At 37.1% G+C, this 21,457-nt stretch overlaps 3 protein-coding genes across 10 annotated transcripts in view; 2 read left to right on the forward strand and 1 right to left on the reverse strand.

The window, feature by feature from the left end:
• The window catches only part of nonA (no on or off transient A), a 56,983-nt gene extending 53,690 nt beyond the window's left edge, over window positions 1-3,293 (forward strand). Inside the window, exon 5 of the mRNA XM_043211329.2 lies at window positions 3,206-3,293. Coding sequence (XP_043067264.1) covers window positions 3,206-3,241 — 36 coding nt within the window. The 3' untranslated portion in view covers window positions 3,242-3,293. The remainder of the gene's footprint in view (window positions 1-3,205) is intronic.
• A 19-nt stretch (window positions 3,294-3,312) lies between these two features.
• Window positions 3,313-17,958, forward strand: Fur2 (furin-like protease 2). Of its 4 annotated transcripts, none has more exons than XM_043211323.1 (15): window positions 3,313-4,041; window positions 4,682-4,786; window positions 4,841-5,098; window positions 5,920-6,054; window positions 6,132-6,291; window positions 7,581-7,884; window positions 7,946-9,178; window positions 9,240-9,427; window positions 10,396-10,552; window positions 10,614-10,885; window positions 12,562-12,844; window positions 12,905-13,104; window positions 15,365-15,637; window positions 15,835-16,055; window positions 17,324-17,958. In XM_043211323.1, the coding sequence occupies exons 1-15, from the start codon at window positions 3,313-3,315 to the stop codon at window positions 17,729-17,731; spliced, it is 4,926 nt and encodes a 1,641-aa protein (XP_043067258.1). In that variant the 3' UTR covers window positions 17,732-17,958. The 4 variants fall into 4 exon arrangements, with proteins under 4 accessions (XP_043067258.1, XP_017089233.2, XP_043067259.1 ...); XM_017233744.2 differs by having other exon boundaries at window positions 4,841-5,089; XM_043211324.1 differs by lacking the exon at window positions 17,324-17,958 and having other exon boundaries at window positions 15,365-15,645; window positions 15,835-16,048.
• Window positions 17,959-18,078: 120 nt separating this feature from the next.
• LOC108120207 (M-phase inducer phosphatase) lies at window positions 18,079-21,177 on the reverse strand. 5 transcript variants are annotated; one of them, XM_017233746.3, is made up of 5 exons: window positions 20,976-21,177; window positions 19,467-19,654; window positions 19,059-19,314; window positions 18,782-19,000; window positions 18,079-18,727 (listed from the first exon to the last, which is right to left on the reverse strand). In XM_017233746.3, exons 2-5 carry the CDS (start codon window positions 19,652-19,654, stop codon window positions 18,428-18,430), a joined length of 963 nt encoding a protein of 320 aa, XP_017089235.1. In that variant the 5' UTR covers window positions 20,976-21,177; the 3' UTR covers window positions 18,079-18,427. The 5 variants fall into 5 exon arrangements, with proteins under 5 accessions (XP_017089235.1, XP_017089236.1, XP_070132533.1 ...); XM_017233747.3 differs by having other exon boundaries at window positions 19,467-19,668; XM_070276432.1 differs by lacking the exon at window positions 20,976-21,177 and adding an exon at window positions 20,812-20,887 and having other exon boundaries at window positions 18,782-18,967.
• Window positions 21,178-21,457: the final 280 nt, after the last annotated feature.

Genomic DNA, 21,457 nt, shown 5'->3' on the forward strand with positions numbered 1-21,457 from the left:
ATATCCGGTTTTAACTGCAAGGGTATATCAACCTCGACTCCGCCCGAAGTTTGCTTAGCTTTCTTGTTTTTAAATAAAATCGTAAATGATTTTTAATTTGTTTTGTTTTCATTTTATTCGTAAATATCGGTAAGAAATACGTTGAAAACAGATGCATTTTTTTTATTTTACTGATCCTTTCCCCAAAAATTTTCTCGAAAAATGCTTATGTTAGCTTTCTTAGAAATAATTATTGGGACACTGTAATATTTGTGTAATAATTTTTAAAAAATGTATAATCACAGAAAAAAAATGTATTTTCTTACCTAATAAGGGGTATAGCCTCCTTGCTTTGAAATGATTTTGGCCTATTTTTCAGCAATAGCCTTCTTGAGCTCTGCCAAATTTTTAAACTTTCGTCCATTGATGTATAATCAATTTGAGAGTATACCCCACACATTCTCTGTCGAGTTTAGGTCGGGACTGCAAGCTAGCCACCCCAAAGGTTCCATTGTTCGATCCTCAAAAAACTGCTTTGACGCTTTAGATACGTGGATGGCGGTGTTATCCTGTTGAAAACTTAACCTTTTCTCCCAATAAGTTTCTCTAAACGGCATCAAAACTGTCTCTGAGGAAAGGAAAGCTAACCACAGGCAGAGTCGAAGTTAATATACCCTTGCAATTAGGATCAAAAATATGTTGAAGACATAGTTGGGTCCTTATGAGAGCCAATTTCTCAACATAAGCAAGAAAGGAAAGCTAACTTCGGGCGGAGCCGAAGTTGATAAACCCTTGCAGTTAAAAGCGGATATATATCGCAAACATCGGATATAGTTGGCCGATCCTTATGATTACATCATAATAAAACCAATTAATAAAAAAGTCCTAAATCTATCTTCAAAAATACGAAAGTTGATATTTCTACCAAATACCATTTCCGATCGTTCAGTTATATGGCAGCTATAGGATATAGTCGGCCGATCCTAATGAAATTCGGTAGGATGGATCAACTGGCCAAAAATAGAATCTTTATAAAGTTTCAGCTTTCTATCTTCAAAAAAAACGAAAGTTGGGTCATTTCCGATCGTTCAGTTATATGGCAGCTTTAGGATATAGTCGGCCGATGCTAATGAAATTTGGCATGTCGTAATGTGTTGCCAAAAATAGCTCTCGTGTCAAATTTGAACTCTCTAACTCTAAAAACACCAAAGTTATACCATTTCCGATCAATCAGTTGTATGGCAGCTATAGGATATAGACGGCCGATCCTGGCCGTTCCGACTTATATACTGCGTGCAAAGGAAAGAAGGGTGTGTGCAAAGTTTCAAGACGATAGCTTCAAAACTGAGAGACTAGTTCGCGTAGAAACAGACAGACAGACGGACAGACGGACATGCTCATATCAACTCAGGAGGTGATCCTGATCAAGAATATATATACTTTATAGGGTCGGAGATGTCTCCTTCACTGCGTTGCACACTTTTGGACAAAATTATAATACCCTCTGCAAGGGTATAAATATCTAACCATAAAAGCTTTTATCTTCAAAACTACCTAGGTTAGGTCCGTTTCGATAGTTCAGTTATATGACAGATATAGGATATAGTCGGCTGATCCTTATGATCGGAAATTTAGAAGGTCGGATCAATTGGCCAAAATTACAATCTTTTTAAAAACAACAAAGCTGGTTCATTTCCGATTGAATCAGTAAGTCCAAAATAAAATACATAGGAAATCTCGTGCCTCTAAGACTTAGAGTCTAAGTTATTTTCAGTGAAACAGTTGTATGACATTTATAGGGTATATTCGGTCGATCCAAGCAGATTCCAGCTGTTCCGGCTTCCAGCTACTGAGTGCAAAAAAAGAAGGACATGTATAAAGTTTGGAATGGATAACTCGAAACTGAGAGTTATCTCGGTTAGTTAGAGAACTTAGAGTTAGTTATTCCAAACTTAAACTAGTTCGAGTAGAATCAGTCGGTCATGCTTATATCAACTCAGGAGGTCATCTCGATGAAGAATTCACTTACTTTAAGGATGTAGTCTCATGTGCCGGCCTACTTTTTAGAGGTTATTTCAAAAAAATTTTTTTGTAATAAAAAATAATGCGATCGTTTCAATTTTCAAATATGTTTTTATAAGCATCATAAACTATTTGAAAATATTTTGTTTAATTTATTCTTGTGTAGTTTAATACACTTTATAGCATGCCAAAGTATGCACATAAAAAAAAAGATAGGTCCCTGGCGCAGGTGATTTCGACTGCTAGAGTCATCCGAAACAAAAAATTTGAATAGATTATTGTTTTGTAAGCTAATGGCTCTGTACCGTACTAGAATGAAATATTTTCATCAATAAACAACAAAATGGCGAACTCACAAAACAAAAAATTAAAAAAAATTTAAAAAAATTTATCTTAAATTAATGATAAAAAAAAAACTAATCATTAAAAATAAATGATTCTAGTACGGGACAGAGGTGTTACTTTTTAGAACAACATATCCAAATTTCAGCTAGATCGGTACCATAGAATTTTGTGAATCACCTGCGCCGCACACAAAAGTGTCGTTTCGAGAAAAGCGCGTTTAAAGTTTAGACGCTACCGAGAAACTAATTCTTTTCGGTGTAGGCGCGCTCTCGATTATGGGCTGTATCTCTGTCATTATTTGATATTTTTATTTGAAACTTTAACAGTACATTCATAATAAACAATACTATCAAAATATAAAAAAAAAAAAATTGATTTTTTCAACCTCACACATGAGACTACATCCTTAATAGTTAATAGTTTTACATAACTTAAGTTAAAAAGTTTATATAAATGACGATTTACCATCCATTCCTCGTTATATGAGGAGGGAGAGGGAGACATCTCCGACCATATTAAGTTAACTTATCTTACTTTTTAGTTAAAAAAGTGTTTTTTCATTGGGAATAATAAAGAATAAAACAAAGTCACAAATTGCCTGTACATCTAAGTTTACGATTCGCGTTTTAAATAACCCGTCTTATCTATTTAGTCACGGTTTTTTTCCGTAAACACCATTTAGTGCTTTGCTGGTCTGTAACCAAAGTACCGAAGCTGGCCGTTAATATCAGTGGAATGTGATTCATCAGTGATTTGATTTTGACTTCATCTCACGCCCCACTCACTCACGTTTATCAACCCAAGGTTGTTCATACATATTTCCGACTTTTGGTGCGAATACATCTTTTTCCCGTTTCAGATACGGCAATCCCCACATCCTAAAAATAGTAGATGATCACTCAAAAAGAGAAGGAGGACTCTTCTGGAAGCATCGAACTACCTTAAACATAGCTGAAAATAGATAAAATGCCGATTACAAGATCAAGCTGCATAGCAACTGGTGTCACATTTAATACGGAACAGCGGCAAAGTTGTTCCCGACCTACATTCGACATAGAACCCACGTATCGGAAGCACCGCAAGCGCACGGAAACGGGGTTACTAACGCAGAAAAGGATTTTAGGTCTAGGGAAAACGACGATACTGACCCGTAAATCTAGAAATCCAAGACTCAATAGAATCTATTTATGTACATTTGAACAAATATCGCAAAGCTGTATATATTTTCTATTAGTTTTAGTAATCCTAAGCCGAGATACTAGTAGTGCTTTGCAAAATAGCGAGCAATACACCAGAACACTCAGTAACACGAGTGTGGCACTTAGCAAAGAAGACCTGCAAGCCAATAAGCACTCTACCCACAAGGTTGTCTTAAGCTTCGGTTTTGAAAAAAGTCTTGGGGCGATTAAAGCTAAAGGCCAAGAGGGCCAAGCACAGATAATTAGCAATGGGAAACATTTAAACAGTTATATAAATACTCATAAAAACGGAGCCAGCCGAAAGAATGATGTTGAGTTGAAGCAACAGATTGATGAGCAATTACAAAGCCTTGATCTCGACGTGTTCGACATTTTTGGCGCCTATAGTATTCCCAAGGATGCGATATATACGAACGAGTTTGCGGTGCGAATACCAGCCGGTAAGCAACAGGCTGATGTGATCGCAGCAAAGTACGGCTTTGAAAATAAGGGACAGGTAAGATTTCTCAAAATATACCTTTCGAATTTAAATAATAGGTAAATGTGCAAAAAATCATCGCCACAGCCACAATGTGTATTACATACATACATATACCATAATCATATGTATACCAGCTCTTGGTTGTTTTTGCTTGTTTACCATGGAGTAGTACACTTTGTTGGCCACATTCTTAATGTACGACTTTCCCCTTTGGAAGTTTCGCAGACGGCAGATATGGGTGAAAAAGCCTTATGAACATCAGTAAGGGGAGATACTGTGTTTAGCTAATATGAATCTGAGTAATAAGCACCAAGGAGTATTTATTTTTAGTGATTAACAATGCACAAGTACATTGTGCATCCTTAAAGCCATTTGCCCATTCCATTTATATAAACTTTTTTAGCCTAATGTGTGCATACCCGCTGTCTGAGACGTCCGATGACCAAGACAGTTTTGAAACCCGGTATTCGTAGAATAGTGTACATATATTTTATTTGCATGAAAAATAGAGAATGAATGATCTCCCACCCCATAAAGTAAATATATTCAACACATTAGTATCAACAGACTAGTCGATATAGCCTTGTTCGTCCCACTGTTTTTAAATAATCATAGTTGGTGTCCTTAATATCATGCTCAATAATTTATTTTTTAGATCGGAGCTCTTGATAATTATTATCTCTTCCAACATCTTCACGTTTCGAAGCGTTCGCTGCGTTCCAGTCGAGAGCACCAAAGAGCCCTTAGATCGGAAGATGCAGTAAGTTTACATTTTGTTTCGTTGCTGATAAGTTACTTAGGCAAATTTTTGTAGGTAGAGTGGATGCAGCAACAGCACGAAAAAGTGCGTAGGAAGCGTGATGGTCCATACCAGGACTTGCCTACTTACAGTCCATATAATGTTTTGCGTCCAACTGGTAGCTTTGTAGTCGACACGAATCCGCATCTTTCATTCTCTCCAGAGTCCCTTTCGCTAACTGCGCACTCAACTCGCATGGAGTACCGGGATGTCGGTTCGCATTCAATTTTTCCGGATCCGTTGTTCAAGGAGCAGTGGTATCTGGTGAGTAAAGTATGTAATCATCTCTCATTTACTTCATGATATATAAATCCATCTATTAGAGCTAAAATTTTAACCCAAAATTGATTTAATTTTATTTTCCTTTCAGTTCTTCCCAATATTTATTTCTTCCCCAATCTAAAATTTCAGTAAAAAAATGTTTCCCTTTTTGTTTATAGTAAATGATAATTCAGTTATATTTTTGCTATTGATTGAGTCCATTATAAATTGTATACATTAATATTTTTTATACCATTGCAGAGGGTATTAAAATTTTGGTCAAAAGTGTGCAACGCAGTGAAGGAGACATCTCCCACCCTATAAAGTATATATATTCTTGATCAGGATCACCTCCTGAGTTGATATGAGCATGTCCGTCTGTCTGTTCGTCTGTCTCTCTGTTTCTACGCGAACTAGTCTCTCAGTTTTAAAGCTATCGACTTGAAACTTTGCACACACTCTTCTTTTCTTTGCACGCAGTAAATAAGTCGGAACGACCGGGATCGGCCGACTATGTCCTATAGCTGCCATATAACTGAACGATCGGAAATGGTTTTTGGTAGAAATACCAACTTTGGTATTTTTGAAGATAGAAGCTTGGGACTTTTTTTAGATTTTGTTTTGTAATAAATTGGTAATATTATGATATTCTCATATCAACTTCTAATCAACTAAAAGAAGTTATCTTTCCTTTATTGTTTTGGTTTTTGGTTTTATTCAATAAATGGCTTTTATTTTGATGTTTTTATTTCTTTATGTATTGATATTTTATTATTTATAAATAAAGGCATAATTTAAACTATATCATATATCTTTATAATTTTTTTCCACAGAACGGAGGTGCCAAAGATGGTTTGGATATGAATGTGGGACCAGCATGGCAAAAAGGCTACACTGGGAAAGGAGTGGTGGTATCCATTTTGGATGACGGCATCCAGACAAACCACCCGGATCTGGCTCAGAACTATGTATAGCTCACTATCCTATATATATACAATGCATATAGATGACAATTTGATTGATATAAAAAAATTTTCATCCTCAGGATCCAGAAGCTTCGTTCGACATAAACGGAAACGACTCTGATCCAACACCCCAAGATAATGGGGACAACAAACACGGAACCAGATGTGCCGGTGAAGTTGCGGCAGTAGCCTTCAACAATTATTGTGGAGTGGGTGTGGCTTATAATGCCAGTATAGGCGGTAAGTGTATACTTATTCGAATAAAAGTTTCTCAAAATAATATGAAAAAGAACAGGAAAGGAGAGATCATTTTTATACCATTGCAGAGGGTATTTAAAATTTTGGTCAAAAGTGTGCAACGCAGTAAAGGAGACATCTCCCACCCTATAAAGTATATATATTCTTGATCAGGATCACCTCCTGATCATAGGATATAGTCGGCCGATCCCGGCCGTTCCGACTTATAAACTGTGTGCAAAGGATAGAAGGGTGTGTGCAAAGTTTCAAGTCGATAGCTTTAAAACTGAGAGACTAGTTTACGTAGAAACAGACAGACAGACGGACATGCTCATATCAACTCAGGAAGTGATCCTGATAGAGAATATATATACTTTGTAGGGTCGGAGATGTCTCCTTTCACTGCGTTGCACACGTTTGGACATAATTATTATACCCTTTGCAAGAGTATAACAAGAAAGGAAAGCTAACTTCGGGCGGACCCGAAGTTCATATACCCTTGCAGTTAAAACTAAATTTCGGCATTTCTCTGATGTCACATTTGTGACACGACATTTGTACGCAATCAAACTGAAAAAAAAAACAAGAAAGGAAAGTTAACTAAGGGTGGAGCCGAAGTTGATATTCCCTTGCAGTTGAAACCTGATATATATCGCAAACATTTGATATAGTTGAAGATCCTTATGAGAAAATCATAATAAAACCACACTATTACAATAAAAATTAGATATAGTCGGCCGATCGTTATGAAACTTGGTAGGTCGGATTAATTGACAAAAAATATAATCTGTACCAAGTTCCAGCTTTCTATCTTAAAAAATACGAAAGTTGGGTCATTTCCCATTGTACAGTTATATGGCAGCCATAGGATATAGACAGCCGATCCTTGTTAAATTGAATACGTCTTTTATTTGTCATATTTTATTTTTGGATTTTATTTTGCCATAAATATCGTTATAGCATTTATAGCACTTCCGATCAATCAGTTATATGGCAGTTATAGGATATAGTCGGCCGTTCCCACCTACATATGAACTGCGTGGAAGGGAAAAAAACGTATGTGCAAGTTTCAAGTCGATAGCTTTAAAACTGAGAGACTAGTTCGAGTAGAAACAGAGAGACGGATAGAGAGACGGATAGACGGACATGCTTATATCAACTCAGGAGGTGATCCTGATCAAGAATATATATTGGGTCGGATATGTCTCCTTCACTGCGTTTAACACTGTAAACCAAAATTATAATACCCTCTGCGAGGGGACAATGTAATAAAAATTCTTTTTATATTGCAGGAGTTCGTATGTTAGATGGCAAGGTCAACGATGTAGTGGAGGCACAAGCATTAAGCCTTAATCCTTCGCATATCGACATTTACAGTGCCTCATGGGGACCAGAGGATGATGGCTCAACGGTCGACGGACCAGGACCGTTGGCGCGCCGGGCCTTCATCTACGGTGTTACTAGCGGGCGGCAAGGAAAAGGCTCGATATTCGTGTGGGCTTCAGGAAATGGTGGTCGCTACACGGACTCTTGCAACTGTGACGGATACACCAACTCAATCTTCACACTTTCTATTTCGAGCGCTACTCAAGCTGGGTAAGTTTCACAACGATTATCGCCTTTCGATTTTTCTTAATGGTTAATCTTAACCCTACAGTTTTAAACCCTGGTACTTAGAGGAATGTTCCTCCACCCTAGCCACTACGTATAGTTCGGGAACTCCGGGTCACGATAAAAGCGTGGCTACTGTGGACATGGATGGCCGCTTGCGGCCTGATCACATTTGCACTGTAGAGCACACTGGAACTTCTGCTTCAGCGCCTCTCGCGGCAGGCATATGTGCACTGGCACTCGAGGCAAACCCTGCCTTGACGTGGCGCGACATGCAATATTTAGTTGTGTACACCTCGCGTCCCGCGCCCTTAGAAAAAGAAGCCGGTTGGATGCTTAACGGTGTGAAGCGGAAGTACAGCCATAAGTTCGGGTATGGGTTGATGGACGCCGGGGCAATGGTTTCATTGGCGGAGCAATGGACTTCTGTTCCGCCACAGCATATTTGTAAGTCACGAGAGAACAACGAGGACCGCAGAATTGACGGTACTTATGGTTTCACATTGGACACACATATGGATGTGAATGGTTGTGCTGGCACCATTAACGAAGTCCGCTATTTGGAGCACGTGCAGTGCCGCATTACACTCCGCTTCTTTCCGCGCGGCAACTTGCGCATCCTACTTACGTCTCCGATGGGTACCACCAGCACATTGTTGTTTGAAAGGCCACGCGATATAGTGAAGTCAAATTTCGACGATTGGCCTTTCCTTAGCGTCCATTTCTGGGGAGAAAAAGCTGAGGGAAGATGGACCTTGCAAGTACTCAACGGCGGTCGGAGACGCGTGAACCAACCGGGAATTCTTTCTAAGTGGCAGCTCATATTTTACGGTACCTCTGTTCAACCAATGCGGCTAAAATCTGAGCTTCTCAATAGCAATTCGCAGCTACGAAGTAATCTGGGATCGAATCCGTTTCTATTTCCCTCTGCTCCACCATCGGGGTCGAATATCGGGCAGCCCGCCAATGAAGGCGGAAACTTTAACACTGACAGCTTTTCGAGCTACCTCAACTACCAGAACATTTTCACGAGCGCTGGGTCGAATCCAGAACCAGCTACTGCTGCATTGGATGGCCGCAATATAAGCGTCCCTCTTACAGCTTCGGTTGACTCATACACTTCTTCCGCTGCATCTTTCGTTCAAGTTTTGGGAGCATCTGACCAAAGAAGTAAAGAAATGTTGATAATGCATTCCTGTGATTCTGAGTGTGATTCTCTAGGATGTTACGGAAGAGGACCCACCCAGTGTGTGGCCTGCAGTCATTACCGACTGGATAAGTACGACCGCAAAGTAAAACAAAACTATTTTTGGCATAACCCAAGACTATTTGGTTTTCAGCACTTGTGTCAGTCGTTGTCCACCGCGCTCCTTTCCAAACCAGGTCGGCACATGCTGGCCCTGTCACGATACTTGCGAGACGTGTGCAGGTGCGGGACCTGACAGCTGTCTTACCTGTGCTCCAGCTTATCTACATGTCATCGATCTTGCCGTCTGCTTGCAAATTTGTCCTGATGGGTATTTTGAAAGTAAGTCATAAAACACCAAAATACCATTTTTGGGATTCGGAAGGAACCGATGTGATGTACCCTTTCAGTAAAATTAATGTGTATACAGTATGATATATATTGGACCGGATACATAATATGTATTACATATCGCAAATATAGGATATAGTTGACCGATCCCTATGGGAATTTGAGTGTCAGACCAATTTCGTTTAAAATGTATTTTGAAAAATGGCGCAAGCGTCCATCTGCACAATGAGCCTTTTAAAAATGTTGAAGATACAACCGATTCCGTTTGAATTCGACAGATTGGACAGTTGACTAAAAATAGTCAGCAGGCGATCACCAGAAGACTAAACACGCGATCAATCAATGACCAAAATTATATACATATCTTACAGTATAAACTGCCGCTTTACTGCAGGGATATAACTTATTGAGCTCAACCGAAATTAGCTTCACTTTCTTGTTTTATTTTCATTTTAATACCCTTGCAGAGGTTATAATTTTGGTCAAAAGTTTCCAACGGAGTGAAGGAGACATCTCCCTATAAAGTATATATATTCTTGATCAAAATCACCTCCTGAGTTAATATAAGCATGTCCGTCTGTCTGTTTCTACTCGAACTAGTTTTAAAACTATCGACTTGAAGCTTTGCACACATCCTTCTTTCCTTTGCATGCAGTATAATAAGTCGGGGCGGCCGGGATCGGCCGACTATATCCTATAGCTGCCATATAACTGAACGACCGGAAATGGTATTTGGCAAAAATACCAACTTCGGAATTTTGAAGATAGAAGCTTGGTATTGTTTTTGAGATTTTGTATTGTAATAAAGTGGTTTTATTGTGATATTCTCATAAGGATCGGCCAACTATATCAGATGTTTGCGATATTTATCAGGTTTTAACTGCAAGAGTATATCAACTTTGGCTCCGCCTGAAGTTAGCTTTCCTTCCTTCTTATTTTTACATTCGTACTCTTTACAGATTCTAGAAACAGAACATGCATACCCTGCGAATCTAACTGCGCTTCGTGCCAGGATCATCCAGAATTTTGCACAAGTTGCGACCATCATCTTGTTATGCATGAAAACAAATGCTATTCGGCTTGTCCGTTAAATACGTTTGAAACAGATGATAATAAGTAAGTGTGTTACAATGTGATTATTGCTGATCTGAAGCATTTTTCATCGTTTTTACAACAGATGTGCCTTCTGTCACTCGTCGTGCGCCACTTGCAACGGTTCGACGGAGCAGGACTGCATCACGTGTCGCCCTGGTCGATATGTCTGGAAAAAAAAATGCCTTAACAGCTGCCCCAGCGGATTTTTTGCGGACAAAAAACGGTTCGAGTGTATGCCCTGCCAGGAGGGATGCAAGAGCTGTACCAGCAATGGAATTTGTTCCGAGTGCCTTGAAAACTGGACGTTGAAAAAAGATAAATGTATCGTGCCTGGAAGTGAGGCTTGTAGTGGATGTAAGTCTTTTATATAAGGGTTTTACAAAAATCTCGAATGATTAAGGGGATACACCACTGTAACCCTTGTTTTTGAGCATTTGTAACCAGAAGAACGATTTTTTTTTTAGACCAGAAGGAGAGGGATTAGCGAATGAAACTACAGGACGTTTTTTCTTTATAAAAAATTTAAAACGTTTACTTTCAAATAATTCTTTTTACTCTGTATTCTAGGATTATTAAACTGTTTTCTAAGCAAAAAAAAATCGATTTTTTTTATAAATTCTACAGTGGTGTAACCCCTAAAGCAATAAAGCAAGGACGTCTGTAGTCATGTTTCCCGACTAAATGAGACCCAGTACTCATCTCTTCCACCCACACATTGATAAACTTTTAAAAGTATAGACTTTCAACAAAAACTAAAAAAAAACCAAACATTTTATGGCATAATTTTGTATGCTTTGGAAATAACAACTAAAGCAATCCAGAGGGAAAGCCGAAGTCTATAACTTCTCTAAAAACGGTCCGGTTTTGCTGATTTGGCTTAGTCGTAGATTATCCATTGGGGTAGTTTGGCGTCAAAACATTTTTTGAAATCTTTTCTGAGCTGGCGATACAAGATTTCAGTTTTAGGGACGGCAAATGCAGTGGTACAATTTTGAGTCCAATACGAGTCCTACGAGATATACATACGAGTCGAAGTTCCAAATAAGATAGTATCGTCTCTTATAGCCTCCGAGATCTACGCATTCAAATTTGTAACATGCCAGTATGGAAATTGACAGATAAATGTCTATTACTCTTCTAAAAAATTGCCGATTTGGCAGAATTTTCCAATGGCCAATAGTTTGTATAATTTATAATGCTCGAAAACATTAACGAACGGCGCAATAACCAGATTTCCGTTTTGCGGGGGAGAGTGTGTGTGGTAAAATTTTGACATAAACTTGACCTGCGCGGATACCGTACGTGTCCATGTTCCTATATATATAGTCCAATATATACATATGTCTGTGTTTAAGTCCCCAAAAAATACCCGATTTTACCGAGTTTTTTAAAAAAACCTTACTGTACTGGCGCTACACAAAGTTTCAATTTGTGGGGGCGAGAGGAAGCGTGGCAAAAATTTGAAACAAACTTAAACTGTGTGGGAGTCTCCGAATTGTATAGCTTAATGTCTTATAGCCTCTGAGATCCACGCGGTCATAAGGACAGACGGACATGGCTATATCGAATCGGCTGTTGATTTTGATCAAGAATATACATATATCAGAGGTGTATAAGAAGGCAGCAAAACAAAAGTTAATTAGTGAGAGAATCGAACTTCACTGAGCGAATTTTAGATTCAACATTTTCGAGTCCTGTCTGTTTAAAAAATTGAAGTATGCTTGGGTCGCCGGGGGCTAGGTCTCCTCAGCCCTTATACATATATATACTTTACGGGGTCGGAGATAATTCCTTTTCAATTTTACTTACATGTTACACGAAATACAATATACTCTTATACTCTACGATACCATGTTTAAATATTACCTGGCTGTTGATGATTAGACAAACTGGTGTATAAACCAACAAGTGTGTAGTATTAAATTTATTTTATTTTAAGTTGTCGTGCTTATCTTATTAAAAGCAATTTTTTAATCTCCATAGAAGTCAAACTGGTATACATTAATATTATTTTATCAATGGCTTTGCAGCAGAGTTCTTCAGCCAATCGAAAGGTCACTGCCGAGCGTGTCACCCTTCCTGTGAGAGCTGCAACGGGCCTACGGAAACGGATTGCACGTCCTGTGCTCCGAGCCGGCTGCTGGAGCAGCAACGATGTGTCAGCGGCTGCCAGGAAGGGTTTTTTATGGAGACAGGCGTTTGCTCGCCATGTCTTCATACTTGCAACCAATGCGTTTCACGTACCAACTGCAGTAACTGTTTGAAGGGTTTGCAGCTTCAAAACGGTGAATGTCGCACCACCTGTGCCGATGGGTAAGTAATTTGGACAATTTTTAAATAATGTCAAATATTAAATGAGTTTTTGCTTTTTAGGTACTACAGCGATCGTGGAATTTGCGCCAAATGTCATCTTAGTTGCCAAACTTGCAGCGGGCCTCGTCGCAATCAGTGCGTGAAGTGCCCGGCCAGTTGGCAACTGGCAGCCGGCGAATGTCATCCAGAGTGTCCCGAGGGTTTTTATAAATCTGACTTTGGATGTCAAAAGTGTCACCACTACTGCAAAACGTGCAATGGTGAGAACTCTCCTTAGTTTTACAAGTTGTAATGCCAAAATAATCAATCAAATGCTACTCGTAATACGATCTGTAATAATGTTGTTCAAAGGTGTGCAACGATTTCAAAAGTGTGGGAGACCATATCTCCGACCACTTAGAGTATATATATTCTTAATCAGCAGTCGATCAAATCCGAAGCAGGGCCATCTTTCCTTTTATCTGTTTTTACACAAACAGGTCTATCAGTTAAGATATCGACTCTTCGCACACATACTTTTATTATTGCACGCCGTAGATAATTCGGAATAATCGGGATCGGTCGACTTTATCCTATAGCTGCCACATAACTCGTTAATCGGAAATTCTATAACTTTGGTCTTTTTCTGTGGAATATCGGAGATATTCTGTGGTTTATGAAGGGGCTTAATTTTTTTAAACAAAAAGTGCATTTTGAACAAAATTTTGACTACGATCAATTTTCAGATAGGGATCGATAAATTTGATTATTGTTAACAAATTTGTGTTCAATTTTAATACATAATTTTGAAGTTATATCCAAGTTCAAATATTTAAAGCATATCGTTTTTGGGACGAAAAAAGGCAATATAGCTGTATAAAACTACACATTAATCTCCGACCCCATAAATAATATATATTCTTGATCAGGATCCCCTCGAGTTGATATGTTCGTCTGTCTGTCCGTCTGTCTGTCTATCCGTTTCTACGCGAACCAGTCTCTCAGTTTTAAGGGGTTACGCCACCCTGAAATTTTAAAAAATTTCAATTTTTTTTACTTAATTTAAAAGACTATATTCTTACGCGTATTTTAAGACGTCCCGAAGACAATATCTTGATAATTATGAAAGTTATGTTCATTTGAAGTCGGCGCGGCAGGAGGGCACCTAAGACACTTCTTTTTCTTCTTTTGGGCTTTTCTCGAAACCACTTTTTTCAAGACGGTGGGCATGATAACGCAAAAACTGTTCAACCGATTGACTTGAAAATTGAAACACATCTTCTTACATAGATTTTCCATAGAGTAACGTAGGATTTTTTCGATCCAATGGATAGAAATTTTTTTATGAAATTTCTAGTACGAAATTTTTTGCCCAAAAAATTGAGTCAATTTTTTAAGTGCTCTCATTTGCGTCATTTTTTTTTTCTTAAACGGCTACGTCACTCTGTTCCAAATTTATTACTTTTTTAAAAAAAAATTTTGTTTACTTGTTTCCTATGAAAATTGACACGTGAATCATGCCCTCCATCAAGGAGCACTCCGGAAAAACCGATGATCGCCGATGTTCATATCTCCGCCATTTTGCATTGAAAACAAGTTTTTTTTAGAATTTATAAAGCTCATTAGTTGTATTGAATAGAAATAAAAGTATTCTCTACTAGTTTAGTCACAAGAAATTCCTGAAAAACCGTCCCGTTTCCACGCGGTCAGGGTGGCGTAACCCCTTAAAGCTATCGTCTTTGGACACACCCTTCTTTCCTTTGCCCACAGTATATAAGTCGGAACGGCCCGGATCGGCCGACTATATCTTATAGCTGCCATAAACCTGATTGATCGGAAATGGTATAACTTTGGTGTTTTAAGAGTTAGAGAGTTGAAATTTGACACGAGAGCTATTTTTGGCAAAACGTCGTGCCAAATTTCATAAGGATCGGTCGACTATATCTTATAGCTGCCATATGACTAACGATCGAAAATTACCCAACTTTCGTGTTTTTGAAGATAGAAAGCTGAAACTTAGTACAGATTCTATTTTTGGTCAGTTGATCCAACCTACTAAATTTCATTAGGCCGACTATATCCTATAGCTGCCATATAACTGAACGATCGGAAATGGTATTTGGTAGAAATATCAACTTTCGTATTTTTGAAGATAGATTTAGGACTTTTTTATTAATTGGTTTTATTATGATGTAATCATAAGGATCGGCCAACTATATCCGATGTTTGCGATATATATCCGGTTTTAACTGCAAGGGTATATCAACTTCGGCTCCGCCCGAAGTTAGCTTTTCTTTCTTGTTTTCTTTTTTTTTTTTTATATTTTTTGTTTTAAGTTTTAACGTTAAAATTGTAATGTTAAGACAAAAAATTTAAAATTGTTTAAAAGAATGTCTTTGAACAGAAAAACTCCAGAAGAGTGAGCTTTTTTACTGGCATAAATAACTTACAAAGGTTAAAGTAATGAAAAAAAATATATAATTTTAAGGAGCCTGAAGAAATGTTTCATTTAAAATTCGAAATCATTTAAAATTACTTTAGATGCTGGACCCCTCGCATGCACCTCGTGTCCCCCACACTCTATGCTAGATGGGGGCTTGTGCATGGACTGCCTTAGCTCACAGTACTACGATTCAACTACATCAAAATGCAAAACGTGTCACGATTCGTGTCATTCGTGCTTCGGCCCTGGACCGTACTCCTGTAAAGCTTGCTTAGCGCCACTTTTCCTGGACCAGCTTAATAGCCAATGCGTTTCCTGTTGTCAGAACCAAACAACTCTTTTGAACTGCTGTCATTGCAGTGAAGAAACTGGTAAGAATGTAAGCTAGCAGTTCATTAATATTAATAGGTGTGGAAAGTTTAATAAGTTCGAGTCGCCTGTGGATAGTTTTGTGTGTTTCCTCATGTTTTCCTACTACAAAATATTTTGACAGTCATTGTAATTAAATCTGCTATAGTCAAAAATTGTCTTGACGTGACTTAAAATCTGGCATTGGTTTTCATTTTAGGCGAGTGTAAAGTCACCTCGACAAATGGAAAACGTCGCACGGTTGTTGCAAGCGGCAATTCGTATGGAGGCGATGTTGAATCCAGAACACTTGGAAATGAAGGAAATAGCAACGAGTTCGTTCTGAACTTGAACTCACCACTGACGGCCATCACAGCCATTGCCGTAGCAGTTTGCTTGCTGATCATAACGATTTTTTCTGTAATATTTGCTGTTTTACAGGTAAGATATAAATATGACATATTTTTCAATAAACCTGAAAATATTTTCGAAAAGCATAAATAGCGGTTTGTCGATTTTGTCAAAAATAGTTCTTGGGCCGCTTTTAGAATTATAAAAGAATTAAAATACATGTATATACATATTTTAGCTTTCCTTTCTTGTTTTGTTAATATTTGTGATGTTTATCCGATCTTATGTAACTGCTCCGAAGGGTCCATTACTAGATTTTCTTTATTGGATTTTAATATATGTACAACCACTTAATGGCTTGGTTTAAAATTTTATGTAAATTTGCCCGATCCTCATGTGAATTTAGTATCAAATAACTATATTTCTATTAAAATGAACTTTGAAAAAGGTTCATTTAAACTTCTTAATCAACCTCTTAGTTCACGTAAGGGATAAAAGGTCATTTTTCTTCAAATATAAACATATAAACAAGCACAGCTTTAGCGATTCCATTCATTTTGTTTTTGGGTTCACGATAAAAATATTTTCCGCAAAGGTATAAAAAAAAGGCTGATCAAAAGTATAGATTTTTATACCCTTGCAGAGGGTATTATAATTTTGTCCAAAAGTGTGCAACGCAGTGAAGGAGACATCTCCGACCCTATAAAGTATATATATTCTTGATTAGGATCACCTCCTGAGTTGATATGAGCATGTCCGTCTGTCCGTCGGTCCGTCTGTCTGTCTGTCCGTCTGTCTGTCCGTCTGTCTGTCCGTTTCTACGCGAACTAGTCTCTCAGTTTTGAAGCTATCGTCTTGAAACTTTGCACACACCCTTCTTTCCTTTGCACGCAGTATATAAGTCGGAACGGCCGGGATCGGCCGACTATATCCTATAGCTGCCATATAACTGATTGATCGGAAATGGTATAACTTTGGTGTTTTTAAAGATAGAAAGTTGAAACTTAATACAGATTATATTTTTGGTTGATCCAACCTACCAAATTTCATTAGGATCGGCCGATTATATCCTATAGCTGCCATATAACTGAACGATCGGAAATGGTACTTGGTAGAAACATCAACTTTCTTATTTTTGAAGATAGAAGTTTGGGACCTTTTTTGGATTTTTCATTTTAGTTAATTGGTTTTATTATGATGTATTCAAAAGGATCGGTCAACTATATCCGATGTTTGCAATATATATCCGGTTTTAACTGCAAGGGTATATAAACTTCGGCTCCGCCCGAAGTTAGCTTTCCTTTCTTGTTTTCAATAAATTGAAACACAAATAGAGTTAAAAATTTTTTTAATTGCAGCGAAACAGTAATCACGTCTTTAGGAATTCAGTGCGCTATAAAAAAATAATGAGCAAATCCAGCAGGCGAAAAAACTCATTAGCAACACCTAAAAGTGAGGCAAGATTTATATTTAACATTGGCGAGGACGACAATAGCGACAACGAAAACTCCGAAGATGAAGAAGACGGAAATGTGGGCATAGAAGTAAAGAGGATTGTCTTTGAACCCAACGCTAAACCCATACTTCACGGAAAACAGTTTTACATTGAGAGTACAAAAGATATTGATTCGATCAAGTTTCAATGCGAAGGCGAGCAGAATTTGGAGCCCGAATCCATTAGTTTCGAGGAAACTACTGGTGACATTATTCTCGATGAAAACAAGGACAGGATTTCGCTAAAAAGTCATACATTTGTCTGTAGCTGATTGCTCTATCAGTGATAAGCTCAAAAGCGAACGTAATTGTACTATCAAGAATTTGATCTTGGATTTCTTGCTCCGGACAAGTAAATTTTTACATTACTTTGAGAAACATAGAGTCGAAATATTTAACATCTGAAAATGATAAAATTTATGTGATTGTGAATTGTTTTTATATATATACTTGTAAATTTAATGTTTGTATTAAATTTTTATGAAAAATGTTATGTCAAGTTGAAAATGTTTTTTTTTTATAGACGGGAAAAGAAATAAAAGTTGTGGGTATTATATATTTTAAATTTTATTTACACCCAAGAACAGAATTCACCCAATCCAAAAAAAATAAATAAAAATTTAAGTAGAAAGGAAAAATTGAAGTTTGTGTAAATAAAATAGATAATGTACAGATATATATATACATATATACAATTATTTTTTGAATATACGACAAATACTCTGAGTAAATGGACTAATTTAATCTTAATCAAAAACAACTGCAAATTCGAGTTGCTTTTATTTATATTCAAATGTTAATAATTATTTGTTTGTAAATTATAAATTCGTTAATACTTTACTTTTGTCTTCTGTCGAAATACTTTCCCTTGTGCAGTAATTATGCTAAGGTTTACAAAATTTAGATATACATATTACATATTTAATCGAGGGATATTTTACATGGGAACACATTTCGTAATGAAGTTCTTACGATATAGTGCAGTCGCAGCACATAAGCGAGTAGTATAAACATTTAACGACTTTCTCGTCGCCATTGTCATCTTTTTTGTCTTTAAGCTTTTCCTTAGAGTCATCGTAGTTGTAGATCTTTCCATCCAACTGGTCTGTTTCCAAGCTCTGTAGAGCCTTCTTCGATTTTTTGCGCTTGTTCTTGTGCGACAGCTCATTACAGTTGCGTTGCTGCACCATTTCATCAATCCAATCAAAATCGGTGTTACACTGAAACCTTGGAAAACTTGATAGACTCTCTATGGAATTGATGTCCTCCTGAAAAAAATATAGTTTTTATTCATACACATATTTAAGAGTTATTATTCTTACCTGATTATTATTGTGATTTTTATATTTATTCTTCTGTGGAGAAATATGTAGAGAAGGAGATGTGAGTGGAACTTCCGGTTTATGATTAGCTATTGGCGATGAGTTTGTGGCTACCGAGGCTGTAGTTCCTGTAGAGCTGTTGAAACCTGTTTCATTTTCGGCAGGTGCTTGGAGTGTAGCTGGAACCTTTGGCATGTTATTAGGACAAAGGAAGTTTTGCTACATTGAGGTTGAAACTTCGCGATAAGAAAGAATGAAACTAAGCGAAAATTCTTACCAAATGCTGGATTTCAACTGTTGTAATCACATTCGAAGATCCCATGGCTCTAGACGATGAAGGGGATGGCGCGATATCCGAGAAAGGAATACTCATGCTTTGTGAGTCAGAACTCGAAGCTGTGATCGGTAAAGTGGCACTCTCAGATATAACAGCTATGTCTTCGCAGGAGCCGTTAGTGCTTTGTACCAATGAGCAAGATGCCATGATACTTAAAGACGAACTTGGTATGATGTTGGAGTCATTAGAGGTTGGCCTAAGAGGGCACAAATAATAGTTAAGAAAAGATTTTTTACATTTTCAAATAAAAACTAACTTAATTTCCACCCTGAATTGTGAAATATTTTAAAAACAATAAGTGATATAAACATATAACCATAACCATACCATGCAGAATACCTTACTTACAAATCAATGAGTTCGGACTGGGCTCTGCTGCCTCCCAGAGACCACACCTCGCTCTTTTTTTGCTGCCCCAAATACGGGATGTGCTTGTTGGCAGCGTTATAGCGACCCTTGGAGTGGGGCTTACGCCCTGGTATCCACAGAATACGCATACCGGAGGACTTGCTTTTCTTTGAAGAACTAGAGGCCATCTGAAAATCGTTTACTAAGGTCAAAATTAAATGACAAAATTGTAATTATACTGATGTCACGCAAATGCTATTAAGTCTCGAATTACAACAAAACACAGTGTTCCACAAGTGTTAAAAAATAAGATACACAAGTAATGAATGCGTATTCCCAAGATATCCTGCTACATCCCATTTATTATTTTACTTGAAACGAGGGACTGTAAAAATCATATATATGTATGACTGATATATGTAGCTTTTGCCGCTTAAGGGATATTTCGGTTTAATTTTTATTTTTGATTTTTAAAATAAATCGGAAATGACCCTACTTTCGTGTTTGAAAAAAAAAAAATTCCTAGATGGCCATAAAGTCCGACCAACCAAATTTCATAAGGATCGGCCGTGTATATCCTTTTATTTCCGTATAACTGAACGATCGGGAACGGTATTTGATATTCGGTAAAATATCAACCTCAGTCATTTTTAAGATAGAAACTTGGGACTTTTTTAAATTTTTTTATTCTGATAAATTGTTTTTATAGTGAAATTATGAGAACGATCGGTCAAATATATCCGATATTTGAGATTTACATCCGATCTTAACTGCAAGGGTATATCAACTTCGTCAACTCCCGAACAAAGCTTTCCTTTCTTGTTTAAAAAAAAAATTGTATCATCTTTTATCAGCCACCTCATCTGCAGAATCCTGTTTCCACATCAATTACTTGTTAAAACTAATTTAAAGAGACGCAATAAAAAAAAATGTTTCATTATGAGGATGAGGCATCCATTAAAGAGGATGTTCCCTGAATGGAAGAGAGGACAAATGTCCCCCAGCGAGGCCAATAAGCTATGTTTATTCATACAAACATAGGTAAATCGAGAATTGGTGGGCTCATCATTTCAAATGGATCGATATACTCAAAAAAAAATAACAATTGTCTCTTTAAACGGTTTCGTCAAATTGGAAAGAGTTGAAAGAATCGTACCGGAGGATTAAAAATACAAGTAAATATATGAAAAGTAAAGTATATATATGTACGTAAGAACAAACCAACCTCAATATACATGAGTGTATATGTATATGTGTACTTATTCGTTTAAATTTATGTTACATATTATTTTAAAGATTTTAAAACCAGTGTTTTATGTCTAAGCACTTGTGTATTTACACATACATTTACACAATTATTGTATATTTTAATAAATATACAACACATAAATATAAACATTTGTTAGACATTTGTATTCGAACGATGTGGTCGCACGGTTGGGAAACGAAAATTAACTTATGTATGTCTATATGTAGACGCAGAGAAATCTTAAAACCTGAAAGTCTTACCTTTTTCGCCACACTGCGACCTCAATACTAAAGATTATATATATAAATACACCACCGAATTGGTGGATCTCTAAATCTATTTAGATTAAAATTGTAGAAATAGAGTTATTTATTGTGTGATTTAGCTAAATGGACTATGAAATAAATAAACAGTTAATGTTTACTGTAGGCAAGTAAACTTGCTGAATATGTGCGTATGTGTGTATATATATGTATTCGTACATACATATCGGACTCCAAAAAGTAGTGTTGTTCAACTATTTTTTATTACTGGAGTTTCACTTTTATATTTTCAACAAAATGTGTTACATTATATAATTAATGTATCGTATAAAACGTAGTTAATCAAAATTGGACACATAGTGAACGAATAAGTCGTATTAATACGTTATATTGCAAGTGTATGAGATATGTACTGCAATTATGTGAAAATTTGCTGCAAAATATCATAAAACAGATGATTAAGCGCCGTCAAGTAACAG

Source organism: Drosophila bipectinata, chromosome XR (assembly GCF_030179905.1).
Source record: "Drosophila bipectinata strain 14024-0381.07 chromosome XR, DbipHiC1v2, whole genome shotgun sequence".
NCBI lineage: Eukaryota > Metazoa > Arthropoda > Insecta > Diptera > Drosophilidae > Drosophila > Drosophila bipectinata.